At 43.2% G+C, this 24,120-nt stretch overlaps 1 protein-coding gene and 1 long non-coding RNA gene across 6 annotated transcripts in view; one reads left to right on the forward strand and one right to left on the reverse strand.

Moving 5' to 3' along the window:
- Positions 1-24,120, forward strand: part of LOC138492152 (uncharacterized) — a 181,652-nt gene that overhangs the window by 97,310 nt on the left and 60,222 nt on the right. The gene's annotated exons all lie outside the window — the stretch shown is intronic.
- The window catches only part of LOC138492150 (synergin gamma-like), a 102,303-nt gene that overhangs the window by 52,406 nt on the left and 25,777 nt on the right, over positions 1-24,120 (reverse strand). For 2 of the 5 annotated variants that reach the window (XM_069619150.1, XM_069619154.1), the window contains exons 2-3: positions 4,302-4,439; positions 2,560-2,610 (exon numbers count right to left, since the gene is read on the reverse strand). In XM_069619150.1, coding sequence (XP_069475251.1) covers positions 2,560-2,610; positions 4,302-4,328 — 78 coding nt within the window. In that variant the 5' untranslated portion in view covers positions 4,329-4,439. Of the gene's footprint in view, positions 1-2,559; positions 2,611-3,684; positions 3,797-4,301; positions 4,440-24,120 lie in introns of those variants that run through there. The other 3 variants (XM_069619151.1, XM_069619152.1, XM_069619153.1) reach the window with 2 other exon arrangements.

Consider the following 24,120-nt stretch of genomic DNA (forward strand, 5'->3'; position numbering starts at 1 on the left):
CTGGGTCCACCCACCACTCTATAGAGGGGTATCCAATGTGCTCCTGATGTTTACATCCTTTGGGCATCAACCATCTGATAATTGTAAACCTTTGTAAAGTATGTATCTCCTTAAATAGCAGTTGACCGGTTTAATGCAACAGAACTTGTCTGAAAAATATTACTGATCCTTAAATGGTACTGAGCCTTTTAGCAAACACGTATTGACAAAGCCAATAGTTTTAGTTGTTTTATAGCAAAACATTTTTTGAGTCCATGCATGCAAACACATTTAGGGAGATGGGGGCATTTGTCGAGGGAAAAGCAAACAGAACGGGGGGGGGGGGGGAGGTGGGAGAGAGAGGGAGAGATGGAGAGAGAGGGAGAGGGAGAGAGGGAGAGAGGTTGATGGATGGGAGTGGGGGAGATGTGTGAATGTATCATTATGAGCATGTAGGGTTATAAAAAGAGGAGTGTAAGTGAATGGGTGAATAAGAGAGAGAGTGGGAATGGCAGTGCAAAGCCCACAGCAAGGCTTCGTAATGTGAGTACACTTAACTATTCAGTTGCCATGAATTGTGAGCATGCATGACACAGAGTGTAAGGGAATGAGAGTGACCGTGCATGTGCTCATTTAATGAAAGCCTGGAGCAAGACAAGATGTGCAAAGGTCTTAACAACAGGCCCCCATCCCCGTATCCACAGTTTTCATTTGTAGGGAGATTGATTAGTGTGCTTCAGCAACCAGCAGTCGTGCGCAAGTATGTCCCAGTAAACACGGTCGGTCGTGTCCTACTCACACAGCGGTGGAGGCCACTTTTCATGCCGGTGGTAGGTGGCTGCAGGGAGGCAGCAGCATTCTAAATGATTCAAGGTAACTGGATGCCAGTGAATATTTACATTAGCAGAGCATTCCAATGTTCCCCAAATTAGCATAAGGGGCGGAGCATAGTAGGGAACCTCGAAGTAGTGTAGGGTGGGATTTGGGTGTATCCCCAGTGAAAGGGTTTCAAGAAGTGGGTTGAAATGGGCAAAGTATTTGAAAGAAGGGGGTAAAAGTCATACAATCTACAATCCCTTGAATAGAGTAACACATCGAACAATCCAATAGGTGGCACTTTACCAGTAGTACACAGAAGCATTTTACAACATTTTGAACCACTACTACTCACTATCCATTTCCCCCATCGATACTAGTGTAGAAATGGATAGAAAAAAGAAAAAGAAAATGACAGCAAGTGATATTTCTGGAATACTGCCAATGGTATTCCATAATGATATGATCTGATAGGTTATTTATAACGCGCTTAATACCCAGAGGTTTCTAAGCGCGGACCCGGGAATCGAACCTGTGTTGCTTCGTGTCGTTTTGCTTCCAAGGGGAGCACGTCACCATGAGCTATCAGCCCGAGAATGGAATGGAATGGAATTTCAGTAATTGGCTACAATTTCTTGAAATGCCCCCTACAACTGTGGTAATTCTCTCTAGGGATTCTTTTTCTTTGCACAAGAGATACACCCAGACTTTAATGAAGCACCAATAAAACTTGTAAGTACGTATTTTTTCTAAATTGAGAATGCACCACATTCGTTTAAAAAGAATCCTTCATTGTATTCCTAAAGCGATCACATTGGAAGGACATGTGCAGAGTTCTCAAGGTGTCTCACATCAGATGTGGGAAGCCCATCCATTCCTTCTTCGCTATTTGCACCCTGGAACAATGATAACAAATTATAATTGGTTATTTATAACGCGCGTAATACCCAGAGGTTTCTAAGCGCGGAACCTGTGTTGTTCCGCGTCCTCTTGCTTCCAAGGCGAGAGCGTTGCCCCCGAGCTATCCTCCTTGAGCACTACAAGTCCCAAAATGCAAAGCCAAAACCAGGACTGAACGAGCCAATCCATCTTACAAGGAACTATTTGAGAACTCTTCACATGAGCAGAGTACTCTCTGAAAGTAAACATTTATGGCTAGAGATGCTTACGTGTTTGCATATTGCCACTTTAATTAAAAAGAGCATATTCTAGCATCATCATTCTAGTTATTTACATATAAATTCCACTACACACATATCACAGTGAACAACCTTCCACAAAGAAGCACTGCCCAGAAAAAGAACCCCGCCCCACCCCCACCAATGTGCAATGTGAGGAGTGGTGGGGGAGATGTTTAGGGAGGCTTAGGGTATGCAAAAGGTTCTGCTGGATGAAACCTTTTCCAGGGAATGTGAAAAGAACAGGATGAGAGGGGGGGGGGCGGATACGTTGAAGGGGACTAGGGAAGAACATGTTGCGCTACACACTGGCGTCATGGTGGAGTTGTCAAATGATGCGCGTAGTAACGTATGGCAGAAAACCTCTTAGGTCTCGAGACATTGAGTAGCTTTGCAACATGTACTGTGAGTGCGTGGATCTGAAAAGATGTACAGGTCGTGTTTGGACGAAATCTGCTGATTTTCGAGGTTTGGAAGGGCTCTGGTGTTCATCACATGGTGTGATAGAGGACATGTGTGAGAATAAAAGCATTGCCCGTTACACCAGCGCATGGACGATGGGTTCCAAAATGTTAGTTCAACTTACCTTATGAATATTTTCCAGGCATGTTTTCAGTTTAACAACTTCCGATTCCATCTAAATTATTTTCAGAGAGAGAAAAACAGTAAACATTACAATAGGAGCTGGATAAACGTCTCTCTTAAGGATTGTATATAGTTGCAAAGCTTTACAGGCTTTACAGGGTGAATTCGAATCTTCTTTGTGTCGGCTCAATTTTAGCATGTGTACTGCCAAAGCTAACAAGAACACTTCAGATGTGTATTTATTTGTTATTATGTTTAACAAGTAAAAACCCCACAACATTGTATACAAGCAGGTACTTGACATTGCATATTTATTTTTATGGACAATGTATAGGAAGAGGCCCCTCAACAGATGAAACAAGGGAAGGTGAGGCATGGCTAGCTGAGAGAACAGCAGGTCTTAAAGGGCCAGTTGTAAATATTCACTTTAATATATATAGACAGAGGCATAAAAAAATAAATGTACAGACTCGGCCAAAAAGGTGAGGTGCAATGTTTTTAAAGCTCACAATGGGATACTTGTACATCACATACAATTGTGTCCCCAAAAATGCCTGTGTTGTAAGTAATCCATTACACACGTAATCAACATGCAGGATGCCCGAGTATATTTCATTTCCTTGGCCGAGAAATATGAGAGGGTGTTATATGTACTATTTTCATCAAATAACATATATACCCATAAGGTCACTAAAGCGCCATACGTTAAACCGATTGAGGCGGATAGTTTCATTTCCAGAGGTGTCTGAAGTGCCTAACTTTCCTGGGAAAGAGCTGCTGCCCAACCGACCTCCAAATCACCCCTTTCACTGTGGAGAACAGTAGGGAGCTCTCCGCCTCTTTCACAACTCTTTATGCCCTTGGGAATTCATTGTTCAGGCAGCTAACAGCACATAACTCTGAAAAGAAGTTCTCAGAGAAGCTCTCAGTCATGAATGGAAGTGTTTGATTTGTAGAGTCTCAGGCAATCAACAGGTTAATCTATAATGATTCGCTCCAAAGCCATATACTGGTTCTATAATACTCAGTGATGCTGGAAGAATTTATATAGTGGGGGCGGGGATGGACAAAGGTGTCTCCTCGCCGAATACATAGAGGCTTAGCAACAATCCCAGTGCTCCCGAACCTGCGAATGTAGCCAATGAACACATTCCTTATGTGCACGCGATCATAGTAGGGCGGGGTTCCCTTCAGGAAATGTTCGATACAGCACTGCTCTGGACTGCACCAGGAAGCTGGCAAAGGCGCTGTCTGGGTCTGGCTGAATAGAGACTGGTCTCTGTTAGAAAGAGAATGTAACAGATCCTATAGATAATGGCTCAGTCTTGTAAAGTATATGACGTCAGTAAGCAACATCAATCATGTTCACTGTATTGAATTGGAGCTTAGCAACCTGTCCCGTTCCCATAGATTGTGCTGCTCCGTGTTGTGCAGTGTGTGTTACAGGAATGCAACGTCTAGGAGCGGTAGAGGCTTAGTATACGTGATTATGCAAGTGTTCAGGACGCAGGCACGTAACACATAAAGGGCTCCTGGCTTGCTTTCGTCATCCACCCACCATAGGAGAGACACGCTCCTTTCATTCTGAGTACAACCAGGTAAGACCCACAATGAAACTAGAACCTTATGCTGCAAGATGCTGAATGTTTCTCAAATGATTGTATGGAATCAGATGCAGATGTTGCAAAGAGGTGGCTCGTACACCGTGCCAATGTGACACATACCTGCCAATGTGGCACATACCTGCTCTGGAACAACTTCAGAGGCCATGCCTATTCAATCGATGGCCACTCTGCCGAGACACAATAGGATTCTTTATCCTGCCACATGCTTGGTGCAGAGGCCCAGTGGGGTGAAGGTACATTTTCAGTAGCAAAAGCCCTGTTCGAAATGAAATGCCATAATGTCTTAGTAAAACTATACCGGCCGCATGGTGCTGCCCCATTAAAAGTATAGCTGCCTTACTGAAAAGTGCTACATCAGCAGATGCATTCTTCTGAATGGTCAGTATTGCCAGTAGTGACAGCTTTTAAAATGTGGATTGTTTTTCTAAACAATAGAAAAAACACATGTATGGTTTTAAGTTTGATCAAATAAAGGCCACTTTACCTTTGTATTGCCCCATTAAAACAGCAGCTGGCCTCCTAATAAAGGTCTTGCCGTGCACCGCCATTAAAAGTACAGGACTGCAGCAGGAAAGGTTTCCACAGTCCCATTAAACGAATATCATCTCTGCCGAGAAATGCAGTCCTTTCCTGTTGCAAGTGCAGGAGCCCTACTAAGAAGTGGTAATCTTCAGTGTACTGAAGCGCCTCCAACAGTTTTGGCTTTTATGTAGGAACGACAAGGCATTTTTCAGACACTGCCATAATGGTACTATTTGACCATAAGATGGCAACAGCTGGCAAATTATGTTAGGAACTCAGTATATCATGACAGTGTCCGGCAAATTCCTATACAAAAGTCAAAACGATTGGCTTTGCCAATGCTTGTTATTAATAGGAATTCAGTGCAAGGAACAGATGCAAGGAACCCCTTAATGATTATAAATCAAGTGCCCAAAGGCACACTTGCCTAAGACATTTTAAGTGCATCAAGAGCTAGTTTCTAGTTGCAAATTGGCCATTATCTTACATGCGAATGTTCAGAAAAATAACATAGGCTTCCCCTTAAAAACACAAGACTAGTTCAAAGATATCCTGCGGCAACAGTATTTCAGATGGGATGGGGCAAGTAATGAGTGAGAATGGTCGCAGGGACTAGCATGGCAATGGGTAGACATTGTGTGAATAAAAATCCAAACAATACCCACAGGATGTGTGTCCACCACTTCACTCCCCATCTCGCTCCTAGCTTCACGTCCCATGCTAGGAGTTGTGGCTTATAAGTACCAACACATGGCCAAAATGTAAAAACGTTGAGAGAATCATACCCTAAATCCTTTCTCTCAATGATTTAATGGTACTATCTGGTCATAAGATGGCAACAGCTGGCAAATGGTGCTATTACCTCAGCATGTCATGTCAGTGCCTGGCAAATGCCCATCTAATGCCTATACAAAAGCACAAACTATTGGCTTTGCCAATGCTTTTCATGAACAGGAATTTGTTGAAAGGAACAGATTCAAGGACACACATATCGATTATAAATCAATTATAAATCAAGTGCTTGAATACACATTTGGCTGAGATATTTTGATCACACCAGAATCTGGTTTATAGTTGCAAATACACAATTACCTTACTGAAGGCTGCTTAGAAATAACACAGGCTTCCCCTTAAAAGCAGAGAGCTATCTCAGAGAGATCATGGGGGAGGATGTTTTAGATGAGATGGGGCAGGTAGTGTGCGAGAATCGTTATTGGGATTAGAACGGCCATGGGTGTACAATGGGTGGGGAAAAAAAATAAAAAATCATCCTCAGCATGTGTGTCCCCCCCCCACATCCCATCTGTCTCCTAGCTTCACTTGCCATGCCAATAGTTACGTCTTATAGGCAGCACTTTAAGCCCCATATAATTGCCAAAAATGTTTTTAAAAGTTTGTAGAAGCATACCCAAAGTCCTTTATCTCACTATTATGCTACAAGTTTCAAGTGGCCCTGCGTCGTAAAGGCCACTGAAACCTGTTATTTTCCCTTTACATGCTGGGACTTGTACTTTGTTTACTCATTTGAAATTTAGGAAAACTACAAGTCCCAGAATGCCAAGCAAAACAGGCCTGGATGGCCTTCTCATATAGGCAGTGGGAAAGCTCTTTGATTCTTGCCTCCCAGCCATGTCAGGAGAGTTAGACATTTGATACCAGACTGCAATGTTATCAGTGAGCTCAAAGAAACTTCAAGAAAGCATTTTGATTGGTCTCCATCTGCAAACCAATGGATAGGGTGGTATATTGTGATTACCCCCCACCCCTCCTTACCGTACTCTGGTCTTTCTCAAGGCTGGGCTTATTTTCAAGTCAGACTTTTATGGGAACAGTTCCCCTGCATAGATTCATTAGGGTTTAGAATACCCTATTTCGGTTCACAGGCTGCTGGTTCACGTAAATCCACTAATCATGTCCCCTTGTTATAGTTATCGCCGCATTGGCATTCTGCGTGCTGTTAGCTAACACAAAAATAACACAAAAGTAAGCGCAGCCTTGCGAAAGACCAGAGTACGGTCAAAACACGCGTTGGCAATTGGACCTGTGTTAACAGATATTTTTGCAATAAAGCCACAATGTGATTCATAAAGAAGGGATTCCGACTGAGCTTGCCATATTTCTTGGATCAGCAACCATATTCAATTTAACATTAAGGATTTCTATGGACTAGCGCCATAAAGAGGTGCCACTGTGCTACATGTGTCCAATAGAAGCTATGGGGGTGCGTTTAGGCACAAACTAGAGCAGCTGTCCACTCCATATACAATCATTCACCAAGCGCAGTGAAACCTAGCATACCCTGTTCATCGTTACCCGAAAAAAAGGAGTCACTGTGTATATATCAGGAAGGATTATGGGACTTGCAAGGATATGACATGTCGCCACTCAAAAAACAGTCACAGAGAAAGGTTTGTGCAGGCTTAGGGAAACTAGGAATGGGGCGCACAACACACACAAAGCACATTTGCAATACATTATGAAATATTATTTTATTTATTTTGTATTTATTTCTAATGCGCCATAGCCCGCAACAAAATAATGAAGTATGTGGAAGTATTTACCTTTTGTAAGCTGCCATTTGCAAATGTTCCAGTTAGCACAGTAACAAACCCTGGTTATAAAAAAATTATTCGCATTCGAAAATCAATATGGTTGCTTTCCTTACCCATTGTCCACAAAACGTTTGGACCAATAATAACCAAAGATATTCATATAACGAAGGTCATGAATGAGACATTTTGATATTTCATTGGACACAGCTTAATTCTTGTGAAAAAAAGTGATGGACACTAAATAAATGGTTAGATATAAAGAATGCATTCCCTCAATAAAATGTAATGATTGTGTGCAATGGGCACAGCCGGTTTAAGCTGCTCATAAGCAATCTGAACATGTCCGGATCAGTACATTTTAAGGTGTGGAATATGCCTTTTATAATAGTCAAATGAAATCACATTACTTTACAGCTCCCATAGTGCCCCAGGTCAGGAGTACTCTGAGAAAGTCAGATAACACTGTTGGCTTTATCAATACTTGTTTTTAACTTCAGCACAAGGAATGGATATAAATCAAGGGGCTGAAGGCACACTTGTTTAAGACATTTTTATTACACCAGTAGCTCATTCTACACCTGCAATTATGCCATTAACTCTCAGCTTACAAATATTACTGACAGGCCCAAGTTTCGAAAAAGATATCTCAAAGAGATCCAACTAGTATGTGCTTTGGGTGGGCAGAGGAACAGGTACTGGGCAGAAATGGCCACATAAATTAGTTTGACCGTGGGCAGGTAATGGGTTGGTAAAAAAATAAAAAGAAAATACACCCACAAGCTGCGTGTGCCTGTTCACATGCCACCTCCCTTCTAGCTTTACTCCAATGCAATAGTTTTGGTTGATATGCAGCTCTGACTTGAGGTGGCAGACTTTTCTGCAGGACTGTGCAACTTGCAGCAGAGAAAATATATAACAGTATCCAAAGAAAGTTAACATTTCTAGCCATGCTGAAAGATGCATTTTAAGAAAGCACATCTTATTCACACATACTGTTGAATGTAGTATGTTCTCCATATTGGGAACAGGCAATCTTAAATTGGGCCCCAGTAAATTTAAACAATTATTTTTGATTTTTTAGAAACACGCTGAAGTGAAGGATTTAAAAACACACAATAGGAAAGCAGAGTATGTTTTGCATGTGCTTCCCACAAAGTCTGAACATGTGTTTTTCAGCCTCTATGTATTTGTCAGGACAATGGGCCTCATTATGAGACCGGCGGTAGCCGTGCCAGTAAAACCGGCATGGCTGCCGCCGGTATAATTTTTTTCCCAGCGCCCAGGAATGGGCAATTACCGGGTCATTGCGGCCCGCTGGACCCGGTAATTGCCCATTCCCGGGCACCGGAAAGAAATGATCTCCATTCCTATTGAGCCCCACAGTGGGGCATTCCCATTGAGCCCCAAAGGGCTCAATGGGAATGAGGAGGCCGGATGCACCGGCACCATTCGCGAATGGTGCTGGTGCATCCGACATGGTCTGCTTGCGGGTGCTGGTCCGGCACCCACGAGCAGAACTCGTAGGTTGCCGGTCCGGTAACAACGGTACCTGCAAGTTTACCAGTACCTTTGTTACTGGACCGGCAAACTGATAATGAGGCCCAGTGATTTCAATACATCAATATTACCTCACAATGTATCAAGCTTCATAATGGTTCCCTGACTTCCATAAAATGTGACAAATGTGAAATACATCACAATGTATTTTATCTTGCAGTGACTGCTATTATTTCAGAGTGCTTCATGTTCCAAAAGGGATGTAAACCCTTTGAGCTTCGACACCCAAGATTTCTATTGGGAGTTCTGACCAGTAGTGTCCCACAGGTGTTGCCAGGAGGTTGCACTTGCGTGTTGCCTTATGGCTTTGTTGATGCGATTGCCTTGATAGCCCTGGTGCAAAGTTGAACATAGTGGATCATAAAATCTATATCTATGTTCATTCCTTAAAAACGAGTGGGCCCAAGCCTGGTTTAAACGCAGATAGGGAATAATAATAATGTTGCTTAGTTGCTGCCTGGACAGGTGTGTATAGGTTAATCCCAAACCTATTATCAATAATGGTAAACATGTTTTTCACACCCTAATCCATGGATATTCGTATTTCTGTCACTTGTTTGTACTACTGGCGATAGCACTATAAATGAGAAAAGGGGCAGACCAAGAGGTTATCTTTTTGGTTAGATATCGATGTAATTTTACTGAACGTAAGGGTACAACATGATAAACAATTTGGCATTAACAGTCTTGGGCCTCAGATTGTAGAATTGCCAGTTGGCCTAAAGATTTGCCATAAAATATAGAGCCACTTTGGTTTAATATTTTGGAGTAGGGTACAAGTCTAAATGACAGTTTTTGATGACATCTCTGTCCTTAATCTAGGGGATGTCTTCGGGTGTCGTTAACACTGTTATTCATATTGATTCTTGGTGATTTGCTTGAGTTAACTTTTTCACAGCACGATCATCTTTAATGCACTTTGACTTTTACAGTCACTTTGGCGTTTTAATCTCCTCACATATTAAGTGGTCAGTATAGGCATCTTTGAGTCAATTTGACTACATCTCCCATGATTTCTGTAGTCACATATTAGCAATCATCGTATTGCCACAGCGGCACACGGCGGCCATCTTTTACAATCCTTGTTATTGTATACATTGGTATTCCGCATACCGTTATACATATCTGAGCAAAACGTTTCTTACCGAATTTAAGGCCAGTAGTAGACATCATTCCTGCTCTCTAGATTAAGGACCTAGTTTGCATGTGGACAGTCCTGCTCGAAAAGCAGTTTGTACCAATCTTTTATCGTGGTCTGCTTTTCCCTTGGTGACCTCAGACGACATTATTAAAGCTACTTTGTAGCTAAAGTCATCCTCTCCTTTGGACCCTATTCCCCTTTAAGTTGTGAAACAAGTCATACCTCACATTACACCTCTCGTTCTTTCTGCTGTTAACCGATCCTTTCTTTCTAGTTTTATCCCGATTTCCCTTAAACACGCTTTGGTTACCCCGCTCCTATAAAAGGTTTCACTTGATCCTTTACTTTCATCTAGCTATCGACCTATCTCCTTGCATTCCTATTTGATGAAGCTCATGGAATCCATAGTTGCACCTATGCTCAGCTCGTTCTTGTAAAGCTACTCTTTTTTCAACCCATTCCAGTCAGGCTTCATGCCTGGCCGGGACACCAAGTCAGTTTTGGTATCAGTCATGGATGACCTTATAAGGTTGGCTCATCTGGGGGGGAGGAGGCATGCTGATTTTATTACATCTGTCGGCTGCCTTCGACACCATTGATCATGCCATCCTGCTTCACCGGATGTCGGTGGCTGGCATTTCGGGTACAGTGCTGGACTGGTTTGGGTCTTTTCTGGCAGAACAATCACAGTTTCTTTACGCCCCTTTAGATCACCCTCTTGTAAGCTCACTTGTGGTGTCCCTCAGGGGTCGGTACTTTCGTCCATTCTTTTCAAAATATATGTCCAGCCTCTTGCCCATCTCATTCAGTCGTTTGGTCTGTGCTGCTATATGTATGAAGATGACATGCAGATCATAGTTTGCCTCAAAATGGACAATTCCTCCGGGGCTGCCAACTTTAACAAGTGTTTGAAGTCTGTTGGAGAGTGGATGTGCAGAGAGTTGGCTCAAACTTAATGCTGAAAAAACATAGGTTTTCATTGTCAGCCCTCCATCTGTCGTCTCCTTGTGGACACCCGACCACTGACCTCCATCCATGGGTCCTCTTCCTCAGCCAGTGCTAGTGGTGAAGAACTTGGGGGTAAAAATATCAGCCTCCTCATCTATGGAGGCACAGGCTAGTTCAGTTTGCCAGCATGGCCACTTTAAACTCAGAGTTCTGCGTAAAGTGAACCCATTTCTTTCCACTACTCTACGGGCTCCTGCGGTGGCCTCGCTGATTCTGAATACACTGGACTATTGCAATGTGCTGTATCTGCAGCAGCCAGCCTTTTTACTGGATCGATTGCAGGTGCTGCAAAACCCAGTGGCACGTGCTGTCTTTGGGCTCTCCGGTCGTGATTTTATTTCACTTGGGCTACAGAGCCTTCACTGGCTGCCGGTATCTCGTTGAGTGGAGTTTAAGGCATTATGTCTGTTCATCGTGCCTTTAATAATCAAGGTTCTGATTACTTACTACAGTCTAAGTTCTGTCGCTATGTCCCTGCTCGACCGCTTTGCTCTGATTTAGACTTTTGGATCTCAGTAGCTAGAATTCGTTGAGCTAGGATAGGCGTCCAAGTCTTTCCAATTGCGGCAGCTCAAACATGGAACAGGCTTCCTTTTAATCTTTGTGAAATCACTGATCATTTGATTTATCAGCACCATCTCAAAACCTTCTTATTCAGTAATCTTTAATTATTTGCTCTTGTCCTCAACGGTTCTTAGCGCCATGGTGCATTCGTGGTGAAAGTTGCGCTCTATGCATGGTTTTAACGTAACATAATATAACAAGGACAGAGATGCCTGTAAAAACAGTGATTTGGACTTGTACGCAATATAGGACCACATTACCCACAAGCGTCTGATTTCCGGTCTATGGGGACACACATTTCCCATACCACATTAGTTTTTCAGGGAACCCATTTAAGCGTTTGCAGGCATACGGGCCAGTTTCTCGAATCGCACGGACCTGCTCACACTGTATTAATGATACAGGAAGCAGATAAGACAGCGACACAGTCGGACCAATGTGAACTAGAACAGTTATGAACAGTATATATATTGATATCAATATGAGGGTGGGGATAGTGGATTGGATGCGCTTAGGCATCCGATATATAAGACAGCTGCACAACTGAATGGAAGCTGAGATTTAGCCCTACATCTCTGTAGGTTGAAAACATAAAGAGTAGCACTTCCTGATGTGTGCACTTATCTAGAAAATAATATAGAAACCGTTAAATGCCGTGAATACAAATTCAACATTTTAAAAATGTTTAACTCAATGTCCCTGTGTTCCGTTTGCATATTCCTTGTTTGCCTTTGCCGACACGTGTTTCGACCCTCGGTCGTTCTCAAGGCATGGCTATGCACACTATGTCAATATACAGGATAGACCAATTGAGAAAAATAATAATAATATCCAATGCATAATCAAATTGGGTACCATTAACAATAAGTAATCATTGTCGGTAGACATTACCATTTGTCCAGAATAGTTGATTCAATTTCTTTCAGGCAAATTTACATAAGGACGACAAAATTGTTTGTACATGAAATTGGAACAATATCAAGGCCAAATAATGAAGTTTCAGTTAAATAAACTCTGGTACATAGTGCTGGGAAACACCTCTAACGTGCGAATTCCCATACCATTACGAGGTACTCAGATAGTTGTGGACAATGTGGGTCACATGATCTCTTCACAGATAGTTGCGATGATCAACATAGCTCGTTAAAATCTTGAAGTACAGTATAACCTGAAGAGGAAGGCTCACCTTGATGTGTGCACTTAATGATGTGCCAGGCCTGATAGTGGCAATCATTATTATTGCATCTCTGAAATAAGAGCTGACATGCATATTAATGGAGTTGATGTGGAATGTGGTATTAGTTGAGATTGTAACCGTTGTTAAATGATAGCTCAATGGTGAAGGCATGCTGTATTATAGATGATAGTAGCAAGATTACTCACCACAGTTCTATAATAAAGATGAGTCTTTGCTGCAGTGGTGTAAATAGCGTGAATGCTATTAGCTATTCTAAATGAATATAGGATGCAATGGAATTCATATATGAATATATGAATTGTGAGGCTCAGTTGACAGAATTAGAAGTCCCTAAAACTGATTCAGCCCACATTGTCTGCTAATCGAAAAAAAAGTCTCACTCATTATATTGCTGCATATATGTAATAATCAGACCTTCCAGGATTTTGCGGCATGAAATCGCACATTTTGGGGCATGAAATGGCAAATATTGCGGCACAAACCTTTATTTATTGCAGGATTTTTGTGGGACATTTTGCATTAACTGGAGAGTGTAAGATTGCCACATTGCAAGAAAGAGGGGCAGAGTGCAAGGCTACAAGAGAGCCAGGCTAACATTATTATGTATCTTTTGTATTAATTTAATAGGAAGAGTCCCAGATGTCTCTGGCTTGGCAGAACAGTGTTTGATTTGGCTACATTTTTTGTTTAATGCGCATGCTTATTTAATAGTATTAACTAAATTGATCAATATGAGTTGTATGGAAATATTCCCCTTCTATGTTCTCCAATCCCCGAAACACCCACACACCTCTCACCAGCACACATCACACATCTCACCAACTCCCCATCACAACTTGCATTCCTGAACCTCTGTGTCATACAAATACTCACGTGCTACGTCGCTGCCAAGTCACAATTTGTACTCCCCAGCACCTGCCACACTCCAAATCATACTCCCAACTCACACCTTACACTCTCAATTCCTCCCACAATATACAGTACTTCATTCTTTTGTGCTGTTTCTGCATCTTGCATCCTTTCTCCCATTCTATCGCACTCTTCCCTCATCCTTTTTCCCCAACCTGCAGCTCACTGCCACTTTCCGGACAACCGCTTCCGCTCTGCTTTCTGGCTCACTGACCACACGCTCCCTCTACTTTCTGTACCTCCGCTCGCTCTCAGAATTCTGGCCCACCGCATCACTGCTTCCTCTGCTCTCGTGTGCACTGCTTCCTCCTCTGAGCCGCTGCTCTCCCTCTGCTTTCTTGCCTATCACTTCACATCTCACCCATCACTCCCTCCCTCTCCTTTCCCTCTCATTTTTTTTTTTTTTTAATGTAGATTTTGACACAGATCTGCAAAAAATGAGGCATTTAAAAATAGAGCCGGGGATATGCTATTTTTAGACAACCCATTTTTGGAAATGAGCAGGTCACCTTATTCTCAAAAGGTGACCATCGCATTTCCACTGGCTTGGGCTGCAGCGCAAATTGTGCACTGGCCAGCTGCCTTGAATAGGGTTCTGGGTTATTTGACCGAGGTGTAATTATTTGCGGCGGAAATTGACCGTAGTCAATTTCGCTGCAAATTATTGCACGTCAGCCAAACAACCCAAAATGTACCTTTCACCACCACCCAACCCCCTCCCCTACTTAACTGCTTGTTCACTGCCGCTTCCCCTGCAACCCTGCGGTGTCAGATCCGTCTACCTAACACAGGTCGGATCCGACTCCGCGCTGTCCCTTATTCTGTTTTTTTTCTGTCCCCTGCCTCCAATTTTGAGGAAGCGGGGGACACCCCTGCAATCCCCAAGCCCATAAATACTGTACATGGAGAGCGGGTGACACCCCGGCAACACATGTTCGGTATTTATAAAAATAGATGGAATGGTCTTTTGCAAAATAGGTCAAATTGTAACATTCAATCGATTTTTGTGGGTCAAAATGGGTAGTACCTTGAATAGAAGCACTCTCCTGACAGTGCTCTGCAAGCTCCCAGCGCCTTTCACAGGGACATGCCCTTCAGGGGCTGCCACTGTAAAATGCGACCCAAAAAACGCATTTTTATCCGTTTTGAGGTACAGAAATGCAAGCAAGCGACACAGCAGTGGCTCATTCCTTTAAAAGAAATGCATGACAGGGTGAGGAAAGACCCTGTCATGCAGTGGCACCCCCACATCCCGTGCGCGTACGGTTGCCTACAATTTCTGCACATTTAAAAGTGCATCTTGCTTGGAAATGTGGGATGCACTTTTAAATTGGCAGAAACGCCCCCGATTTGCTCAAGGAGGTGAAAAGGGCCATCTGAATGGGCACGCATATAAAATATGCCCATTCAGGTGTCCTTTGTGGATTGGGCTGCTCTTTTTTTGGGCGCAAGTGATGAGATGTGTTAGCGCATTTCATTTTTTGCGTAAAAAAATGTTTTGAGATCCTGGCACCCTGAGTATTTTTTTTTAAAACAGTAGTTTTTGCAGATTACATTTTCATTAATTTTTTTTTTTTAAAGCTTTTTTTGCACAAAACTGATGTTTTCGCTGCATTTTGCGGGATCGCAAAAATCCGTATAAGCTGGAGGGTCTGAATAATAACACTGACGGTTCATATGATGAACTAATGAACATCATGGTTTGTCTCTTGTCTTGTGGCAACCTCTGTAAATGTGGATTTGGGTTGTTTGACCGAAGTGAAATGATTCGCGGCGGAATGGACCATAGTCAATTTCGCCACAAATTGATTTGCACTTCTGCCAAACAATCCAAAATGTGCCCTACACCACCCCCAAGGCCCACCCCCTTCCCTACCTGCTTGCTCACCGCCACTTCCCCTGCACTCCTTCAGCGTCAGATCCATCCCTCGAACGTGGGTCGGATCTGACGCTGCAGGGTTCCTTTTACTTTTTATTTTTCAGTCCCCCACCTCCAGTGTTGAGGAAACGGGGAACACCCCTGCAACCCCTGAATCCTCAAAATACTGAACATGAGGAGCAGGGGACACCCCCACAACCACTGCTCCACATGTTTAGTATACTTAAAAATCGATGGAATGGTACTGGCCAAAATCTGTGAAATCTACCATTCGATCGAATTTTAACGATCAAATTGGGTAATTCCGTAAATGTAACTTCCGATGACCAGGGACATCATTTCACCAAAATGCCAGGGGTAGCGGAAGTGACATCACACGACCCTTGACCTGACATTACAGAAAGTGATGTCATTTGACACCACCCCAAAGTGATATCACTGGAAGCGATAGAACACGACCTTTCACCCCTTGACGAAACAGAAAGTGTCATCACATCGCATTGTTCCTAAGTACACTACGAAAATAGGGTTACGATATCACTATAATGTGATGTAGATTTCATAAAGAATGGATCGCCATATGTATCGTTAAGATCAGTGTGTATAGACCCATATTACCAAATGACGGTGAATGCAAGCAGATGTCCATGGCCAAATGATAATGATGTGTTATTATATAGCACTCACGCTCAAGCGCTTTATTTAGAACCTGCATTGGTACTCATTTATCGACCTCAAAAGTTTGAAAGGCTGAGTTGAGGTGTTCAAGAACAGACTAAATCAGTGACTCACCTCCTGAAGGGTGCCTGAAAGAAACCTTTAATGAGTCTAGCAATTATTTTATAGAATTCCAGAAAGACACATTAGTTGGTATTTCTATTCTTTCTTATTTAGGGTCAGTGCTGAAAGTGTTAGACTTGTATAACCCCTGTTCTTTTTTTTGTTGTTTTTTGAGAGGCCTGAACAAGAAAGCCAGCCACTCCAGAAGCAAAGAGCCACATGGCACTGGCCACAGCCCATGAGCTCGCATTAATAAAAAAAAAGACACGTTGATTTTTAATTTTGTTTGGGGTAACAAGGGAGTCCAGAGAGGTAGCAAGGGAGACCTCAGGGGTCTCAGTTGCGACCCCTAAATGACGTCCCTGCCCATGACCCCCTCTACTATAAAGACTCATTCTAGGATTTCATTTTCAGTGGTGTCACAGTACATGCAAATTAGGGGACCCCACACATCTTTTGCCGTCCAACAAATCCCTGGACTGGCCATGCCTGAAAGTATGGGTGAGGAATCCTGTGCAGGCTCTGCCTTGGAGAGAAATAAGATGTTCTGGAGCAGTGCATGGGACTTTTTCCCCAGCTGTTGCTTTGCGAAATCAATCATGAAGGTCCTACAAGTCATAGAAAGTGCTGTAGCCACTCTTGCTGCAGGCCCCCTGGGTGGCACATTTGTTATCACTCACCTATTCTTCGTTTGCATGAGTGTGTTTGTAATCAGCTAGGTCTGACTTTTAGGCTCTCATGTGTAAAGGAATTAAAATGGCATGCTCCAAAAATGCCTGCATTCACAGAAAATGGCGTGGGAGCTATTAATTTTACAGAAAAACATAGTTTTCCTTAGACAGTCAATATAATACCCCACTCACGCATTGTCAATGGGCCATGCAAGGCCGGGGGCATTTTGCTTCCCCATCCTAGCAAGGCCCATTAAGGATGCAGCCTCGGCTACTGAAGGAACAAATGTGCATAAGGGATGCATCTGAATCTCCCCACACTTTTAGCGTGCCAGCGGCAGGGAGATGGTGCAACATCTTCACTGTGCGGGTCAGGAGCCAGGAGGCTTCTCCCGTTTCCTGTTTGCATGGTGCGTGTGAGCCGGAGGGCCATTGTGGTGGTGTCTGGTGCTGTAGGTAAGGGAAAAAAGATTTCTCTACGTCTATATGTGGGTATATATGCATGTTTGTGTGCATGCATGAAAGGGGGTGTCTGTGTAAGTGCTCTTTTGAATAAGAGTGCATTCAGTATTTAAGTTGAAGTATATGGGTGCTTGTGTGACTGAGATAGCTTTTATGCTGTAAGAATGCATGCATTTTGTTTGAGTGTGTGTCTGGACAGGGAGCGAGCATCTGATTGGGGGGCAGGCATTGCTACAGCAACAGCTAGCATCAACCTATTTCTTTTGTTTACAGTGGCATACATATGTACAGGCATTATGAGCAAAGCAAACCTAACATGCTAAGCATTTTTACATGGGAGTGCGAGAGGAGATCTGCATGGGTGCAGATAGGTAACATGGACATGTTTTCTTACAGTTTAACTGGCATTATAGGCAAATCCAACAGGAGTTTTCTTACTTGTTTATGTTCATGTTTATTGAGTTTATGTAGCGCTTTACTCCAAAGCGCTTTACAGTAAAACCAGGTACAATAATGAAAGAAGCATATTTACAAACATGAAACAAACCAGTGGTACAGTATGTAGAACAATTTACTCAAAAGGAGGGGAACAGGGGGGGACAGGAGGGGAGAGGAGGTAGGTGAAGGGGGTTTCAAGGACTGATTTGAGGTCAGTGGGAGTGGGAGGAAGGGGGAAGGAGGGAGGGGAAGTGGAGGGGGTGAGCCCCCAGGTGACCTCCTATGCCCCCTGGTGGTTTCAATATCCAATTTGAAGTCAGCGGGAGGAGGGGGAAGGAGGGAAGGGAAGGGTGGCAGGGAGTTTGAGGAGGTAGAGAGGTAGGAAAGGAGAGTCGGGGGGGGGAGTGGGGAAGGAGGGCTTTCAGGGAGGAGTGGAAGGATGAATAGGTGGGGGTGGAGCGGATAGAGAGAGGTAGGGAGTTCCAGTGGAGGGGGGCCAAGAGTTGAAAGGAGCGGAAACGTGAGGAGGCACAAGGGGCTGGGGGTACAGTGAGAAGGTAGAGATCAGCTGAGCAGAGAGAGCGGAAGGGAGAGCCAAATGACAGGAGGGAAGAAAGATAGGGAGCGGGGTCATGGAGGGATTTGTAGACAAGACAGAGGAATTGAAATTTCAATTGTGAGAGGAAAGGGAGCCAGCCGAGTTGGGAGAGCGAGGTAGATATAGAGTCTCGAGGGCCAAGAAGACAGAGTACGGATAGAGGAGTGGTAGATGGATTTTAGGGGAGTCAGGTGAGAGACAGGGAGTCCAAACAGAAGAGAGGAGCAGTAGAAGAGACATGAGAAAATGAGGGAGGAGATTAGGAATTTAGAAGTCTGGAAGGTGAGAGAGGAGCGGATCTTGCGGATGTTGAAGAGGTGGTGCTGACAGGCACGAGAGGTTAGAGAGATGTGGTTGGAGAAGGAGAGAGAGGAGTCAATATGGAGGCCAAGATTGCAGGCATGGGTCGAGATGGGGAGATTGGAAGGGGGAAAGTGGATGAAAGGAGGGGGAGAAGGGTATAGAGTGTTAGGAGGGAGGAAAAGCACTTCACTCTTGTCAGTACTGAGGGAAAGAAAATGGGATGACATCCAGTTTTTTGATGGCCGTAAGGCAGGAAGAGAGAGTGTAGGTTGAGCATGATTTCTTAGAGTGGGCATAGCATTTTTACTGTCCAAAGTCAACATGATCAGCGTTCATACGTGGCCATACTGGCTTGGTGAAGTCAATTTGTTTTTGGATGGCAATTTGAGAAAATCCAACAAGTGTATATTCTTACGTGGGGACCCAGCATCAAACTGTTTTCTTATAGTATCATTACGAGCACTATGGGCAAAGCAAACATGAGTATTGCATACCCTTATGTGGCAGTACTGGCATATGTTGGTACAGCCAGCTTGGACATGTATATGCCCAGCCAGCATGAACGTCGTTTTACAATGGCAGAATACTAGCATACATTGTTGTCAAAGACATTATGAAAATGTATTGGGAAGTGTTTTTGTGCACCGTTTGTTCCGCTCTGAAACACAAATAAAATACAATATCATAACGGGTTAACCTACAAAGCAGAGTCTAAGCTGGGTGGCTTTTTACTCAGATGTTTACACAAACTGTGCTGTAAAATAAACCAATTTTACCCAATTATTAAAAAAAGAGAGATTCTCTAGATATAACCTCAAGAGATTATATTGGTTCATTCAGATTCCCTCTTTACAAACTTCCCCATAATCATGGAAACTGTTTACAGCACTCCAATAAAAATATAAAAAACCTGATGCTACTCTATTTTTCTTCATATGTTTTCTAAACAAGAGTATTAATGAAGTAGTGATTTTGGGTAGGGAAAAGAGGGCAGTTGTTTGCCAAAATTATTAGTTTTGCTGGGTTTTAGAATTAAGCTGTTGAGCAGCTACTTTGCATGTAGACATGTCGATTACTGTTGTGTGGCTGAAATTAAATAATGTACCTCTCCTAACCAGCAGGTTCATCCCATCGGGCATGCTACACATATGTGTAGATCTCTAGAGAGCCTGTGCAAAAGGTATGTACATGTTAGTGCTTTCATGATAACAACGCCTACTATGCTACAAACTTTTAACAGTTTATTCGGATCAGACTCCATAAACAAAAGCTCATATACAAATATGCACAGCCCACTAAAACACATTATACACAGTTATTACACATTGTACATAATTAATATTACAATGCACACATTTAGAAAAAATACTGTCCATGTTGATACCCCGTAATGTCCAAAGCATGAGAAAAACAGGCAACCATGTAGCGTCTGGCATCAAAATTAGAGGGAGAACATTAACTTTTTGAGAGAAGGCAGTTCATATTGAAATAATCACAATGCGGGTCCTTCTATTCATATTCGGACATGCCCCGGGAAACAGTTAAAGGTTCTGCAAGAACAAAAGTGCCGGGCAGCACAGCGTGAAATTCGCTTCTCTCAGGAGTGGGGTAATAGTTTGTGTCCTGATATCACAATACCAAGAACAAAATAAAACAAAATGTAAAAGGGCCTCCTTCACACCCGACAACCTGGACAGGCCATAATCTGCTCCTGTCCTTGCCATTTCTGCGTAATATCCCTCAGCAGGAGCAGATTGATGCAAACCCTAGTGAGTGCCCATCGGTCAACCTGTTTCTTGCTATGCATCAAATAAGGTTGCATAATGTCCAACCTTAAAATAGATAGATCGAGCCTATTCGGTTACAGGGCAAGACCAATGGATTCGCGTTTTGTTGTAATATGCGAGCGGAAGACCCTCTTGTACACACTCCTTTCTGCTATTGTTAAAATTGGGGCCGGGCATTGTAAAGACAGGGCATCAACCAAGAAACACATTCAGATATGCGTTTCAGCCAAGGTATTTTTTGCCAGTCGGGGCCCTGCAACAAAGTTCTAATAATGTGATGTGTCAGAGTGGCTCTCGGATTTGACCAGATCCCCAACCAGTGCAAACAGGGTACTTTGTTCAAATTATCACCTAGGTGGGTAATACCCAGTTCTTGTGCACGGCATGATTGGGGGCTGAACTAGGGAGACCCAACTGTTTGTTTTAGAAAATAATTCTCTATGACTTCGATGGCCATTGTGTTTTCAGTCCCCCACATTGTAACCCCATAGTTGGTCACAGCCTTTCTTTGTGCACAAAACACTTCCATAATACTTAGTGGTTGGCCCTGACACATTTTCCTAAATCTTGCGATTCCCCCCAACGCTTGTTTCATTTTTATACTTTGTCCCCGAACATGGGCCACCCCCTCCAGTTTTCTGACAAACAGATGCATAGATAGTCCACCATAGTTACCCTGGGGATAACAGACCCATTGCTCATCATCATGGGCATTTTGACAGTTTTCCCCATCCTGGCACTGCATGCCATCACTGCCGATTTTCTAGTGTAGGCAGTAATCAATTTTTGTAGGGCTATTGGTGCCCGGATAATGAGCACCGTGTCGTTGGTGTATGCAAGCAAAAGGAATGAGTATATTACCCACCCACGGAAAATCTGCTTTAGTGTTCACTAGTGCTCTAAACAGGCCATTTATGTAGAGAGTAAATAGGACTGGCGCAAGCACACAGCCCTGACAAACTCCAGTAACTACCTCAAAATAATCAGTGCTTTCACTCTGTTCCCTGAGGTGGACACAGGCCCTGGTGTCCTCATGAAGCAATTGAAGGATCTGTAGCAGCTCAGGGGGACAGCCCATGGACCCGAACACACGCCAGAGAGAAGCTCTGTCCACTTTATCAAATGCAGTGCACAGATCCATGGAGGCTAAATATATCGTCCCCCCTACCATAGCTAGAGGAGGCACCTAGCAGATAGAGGTTCAAGGCCTGGCCCCGGGTGCCCAAACCAGGTCTAAAGCCACATTGGACCTCTGAAAGCACCTGACTAGTTGAGATCCAATCTATGACATGTTGCAAAATGACCCAGCCAAAAACCTTGAAGGAGGTGTCCAGCAGTGAAATCGGCCTGTAAGCGAGAGGACTTCCAGAATCAACCTTTTAAAAAATAGGTTGAATGATGGCTTTTTTCCAGGACTGCGGATAGATGCCTCTATACTCCTTTAGACATATGACAAACTAATCACATGCTTCAACAAACTAATTGAAAGATGTTTACAATTCTTAGTTGCAAATCATGTTACTTTTAAGGCGCTAGGGCTACGTGTACAAGATAAAAATATTTTTTTTAAAGAAAGAAATCGCCCTGTACTGAAAATCAAATGTCTACACCTATGGGCATGTTAGTGGTTTCTGGAATTGTTGTTTTAAGTACTCTTGTCCGTGCTCTGCCATGAAAAGATTACCATTCTCCGGTGCCATGTTTGGCCCATGATCATTCTGGATATTTGTAGGAAGTGTCTTTTTTTGAAGCAAACATTGTTGTGCCTGAGTAGGAATCTAATGAGATCTGTGATCACACTGATTGGGGTCTTCGACATGTTGCAAAATGACCCGGCCAAAAACCTCGAAGGAGGTGTCAAGCAGTGAATCTCCGGCATGCAGCTATTCCATCTTATGTGGGATGTTGAAAAAAGTGCGCCTCTGAGCTAGCCAGGACTGTATCTGGTGGTACACCTTCTACCTCTTCAATCTTCCTGATGAAGTGTTTTCCGTCCTGCAGAAAGCTTTCGGTGTCCATCACCATAGGTTTTAGGATGGATCCAATGTATCCAGCTAGGTCTTCAGTTAACGTATTTACTCCAGAGATGATCAGTGGCTGAATCTTCTATATGCTTCCAATGATCAGCAAACCAGAATATGCCAGGAGCTGGAGTGTTTGGCATTAGATGTTGGAGGTATTCCCCAATGCTTCTTGGTATGGGCTTGATGATTTGTTGCATAGTTGTTTGCCCTCCATGGTGGGGTTATAACTATGTTCCTGGCAATAGTTTTGTGTCAAGGTTTTCTCTTTATGCTTCCCATTTGTATTTCTGTGTGTTCACGCACACAACAGCACCACCTTTGTCAGCTGGTTGTAGTATGATGTTCCTGTTTGTTTGGTCTGTCCTTATTGCCCTTCTCTCGTGGCGCTGAGGTGCTGTTTAGTCACGTGTTGTTTGTCGAGTATGTCAGATCGTGCCCCATTTCTGAAGCTGTGTATGTAGGTTTGGAGTTTTGGGCAACAGCAATATGCAGGTGTCCAGTTCAAGCACTTCTTCTGCCAACACAATCAGAGGCAGCCCATGCTCGTTGTTCTGCCTATGAAAGTATTGTTTCAGACACAGGAATCTTAGGTAGTGTTTGATTTCCCTGCAAAGTTGAATTGTGTCTAGTTCCTGGCTGGGGCAGAAGGTCTGTTCCTTGGAGAGTACAGGCTATTCGGCATATGTAAGTACATGCCAGAGTGGTTGATATTTGATTGTTGCTAAGGTCTACCATTTGGTCTTCAGTGATGGTCATGTTAAGCGTTGGTCACTATTTGAGAGGAAGCTGTGACCTTTTTCTCTCCACGAAAATAACCTTGTGTCATTCCTTGCAGTTATATGTCAATTGTTTGCCCTCCCAAACAAAAATGCCTTTATACGTTTCTCATACTTAGCGTATAAGAACTTGTGAGGAACTAGTGGAATTAGGAAACAATAATATGACTTTTATGATACCCAAATACTTATTGAATTCTTATAAACACTTATATGTTTGAAATAGGATTTACCTAAGTTCTATGAGATTCTAATAAGATAATTATAAGAAAATCAATAAGAAATGTTTGTATGGGCTTGGTTAGGTCACAGAGCATACACATATATTTACATATGATTGAACTGCCAATATAATTAACTCTTGCATGGGCTTATATTGTCTTTTTTGTGCAAGTTGAACATTGAAAGTATATGCCGTGCTTCACTCTCCAGTAGCGCATACGATTAATCTTTTCCGATTCTGTCGGGTTTCCCGAGGTACCCCATTTGCCTCAGGTGGAGACCTCATCATCTGGCGCAGGTACACATTTTCACAAATGTACACTTAAATATTTTTCACTGTTGAGTGAAGCCAATAGAACCCAGGGAAAGATCCATTGGTGTCTGGTTTCCTCGCTCCCGAAAGATCGAGAGGTTAGCCCCTTGTGCCCCTTTAATCATCATCAATTCACAGCATCAGACTACAAACGTCTAACACTGTCGCTCACACTCCCTCTTTTCCACTGCCCAGGACCCTAAAAAGGGAGTTCAGAAGCTACGTTCATTCAA

This window comes from Ambystoma mexicanum, chromosome 10 (genome assembly GCF_040938575.1).
Source record: "Ambystoma mexicanum isolate Mex_15411 chromosome 10, UKY_AmexF1_1, whole genome shotgun sequence".
Classification (NCBI taxonomy): domain Eukaryota; kingdom Metazoa; phylum Chordata; class Amphibia; order Caudata; family Ambystomatidae; genus Ambystoma; species Ambystoma mexicanum.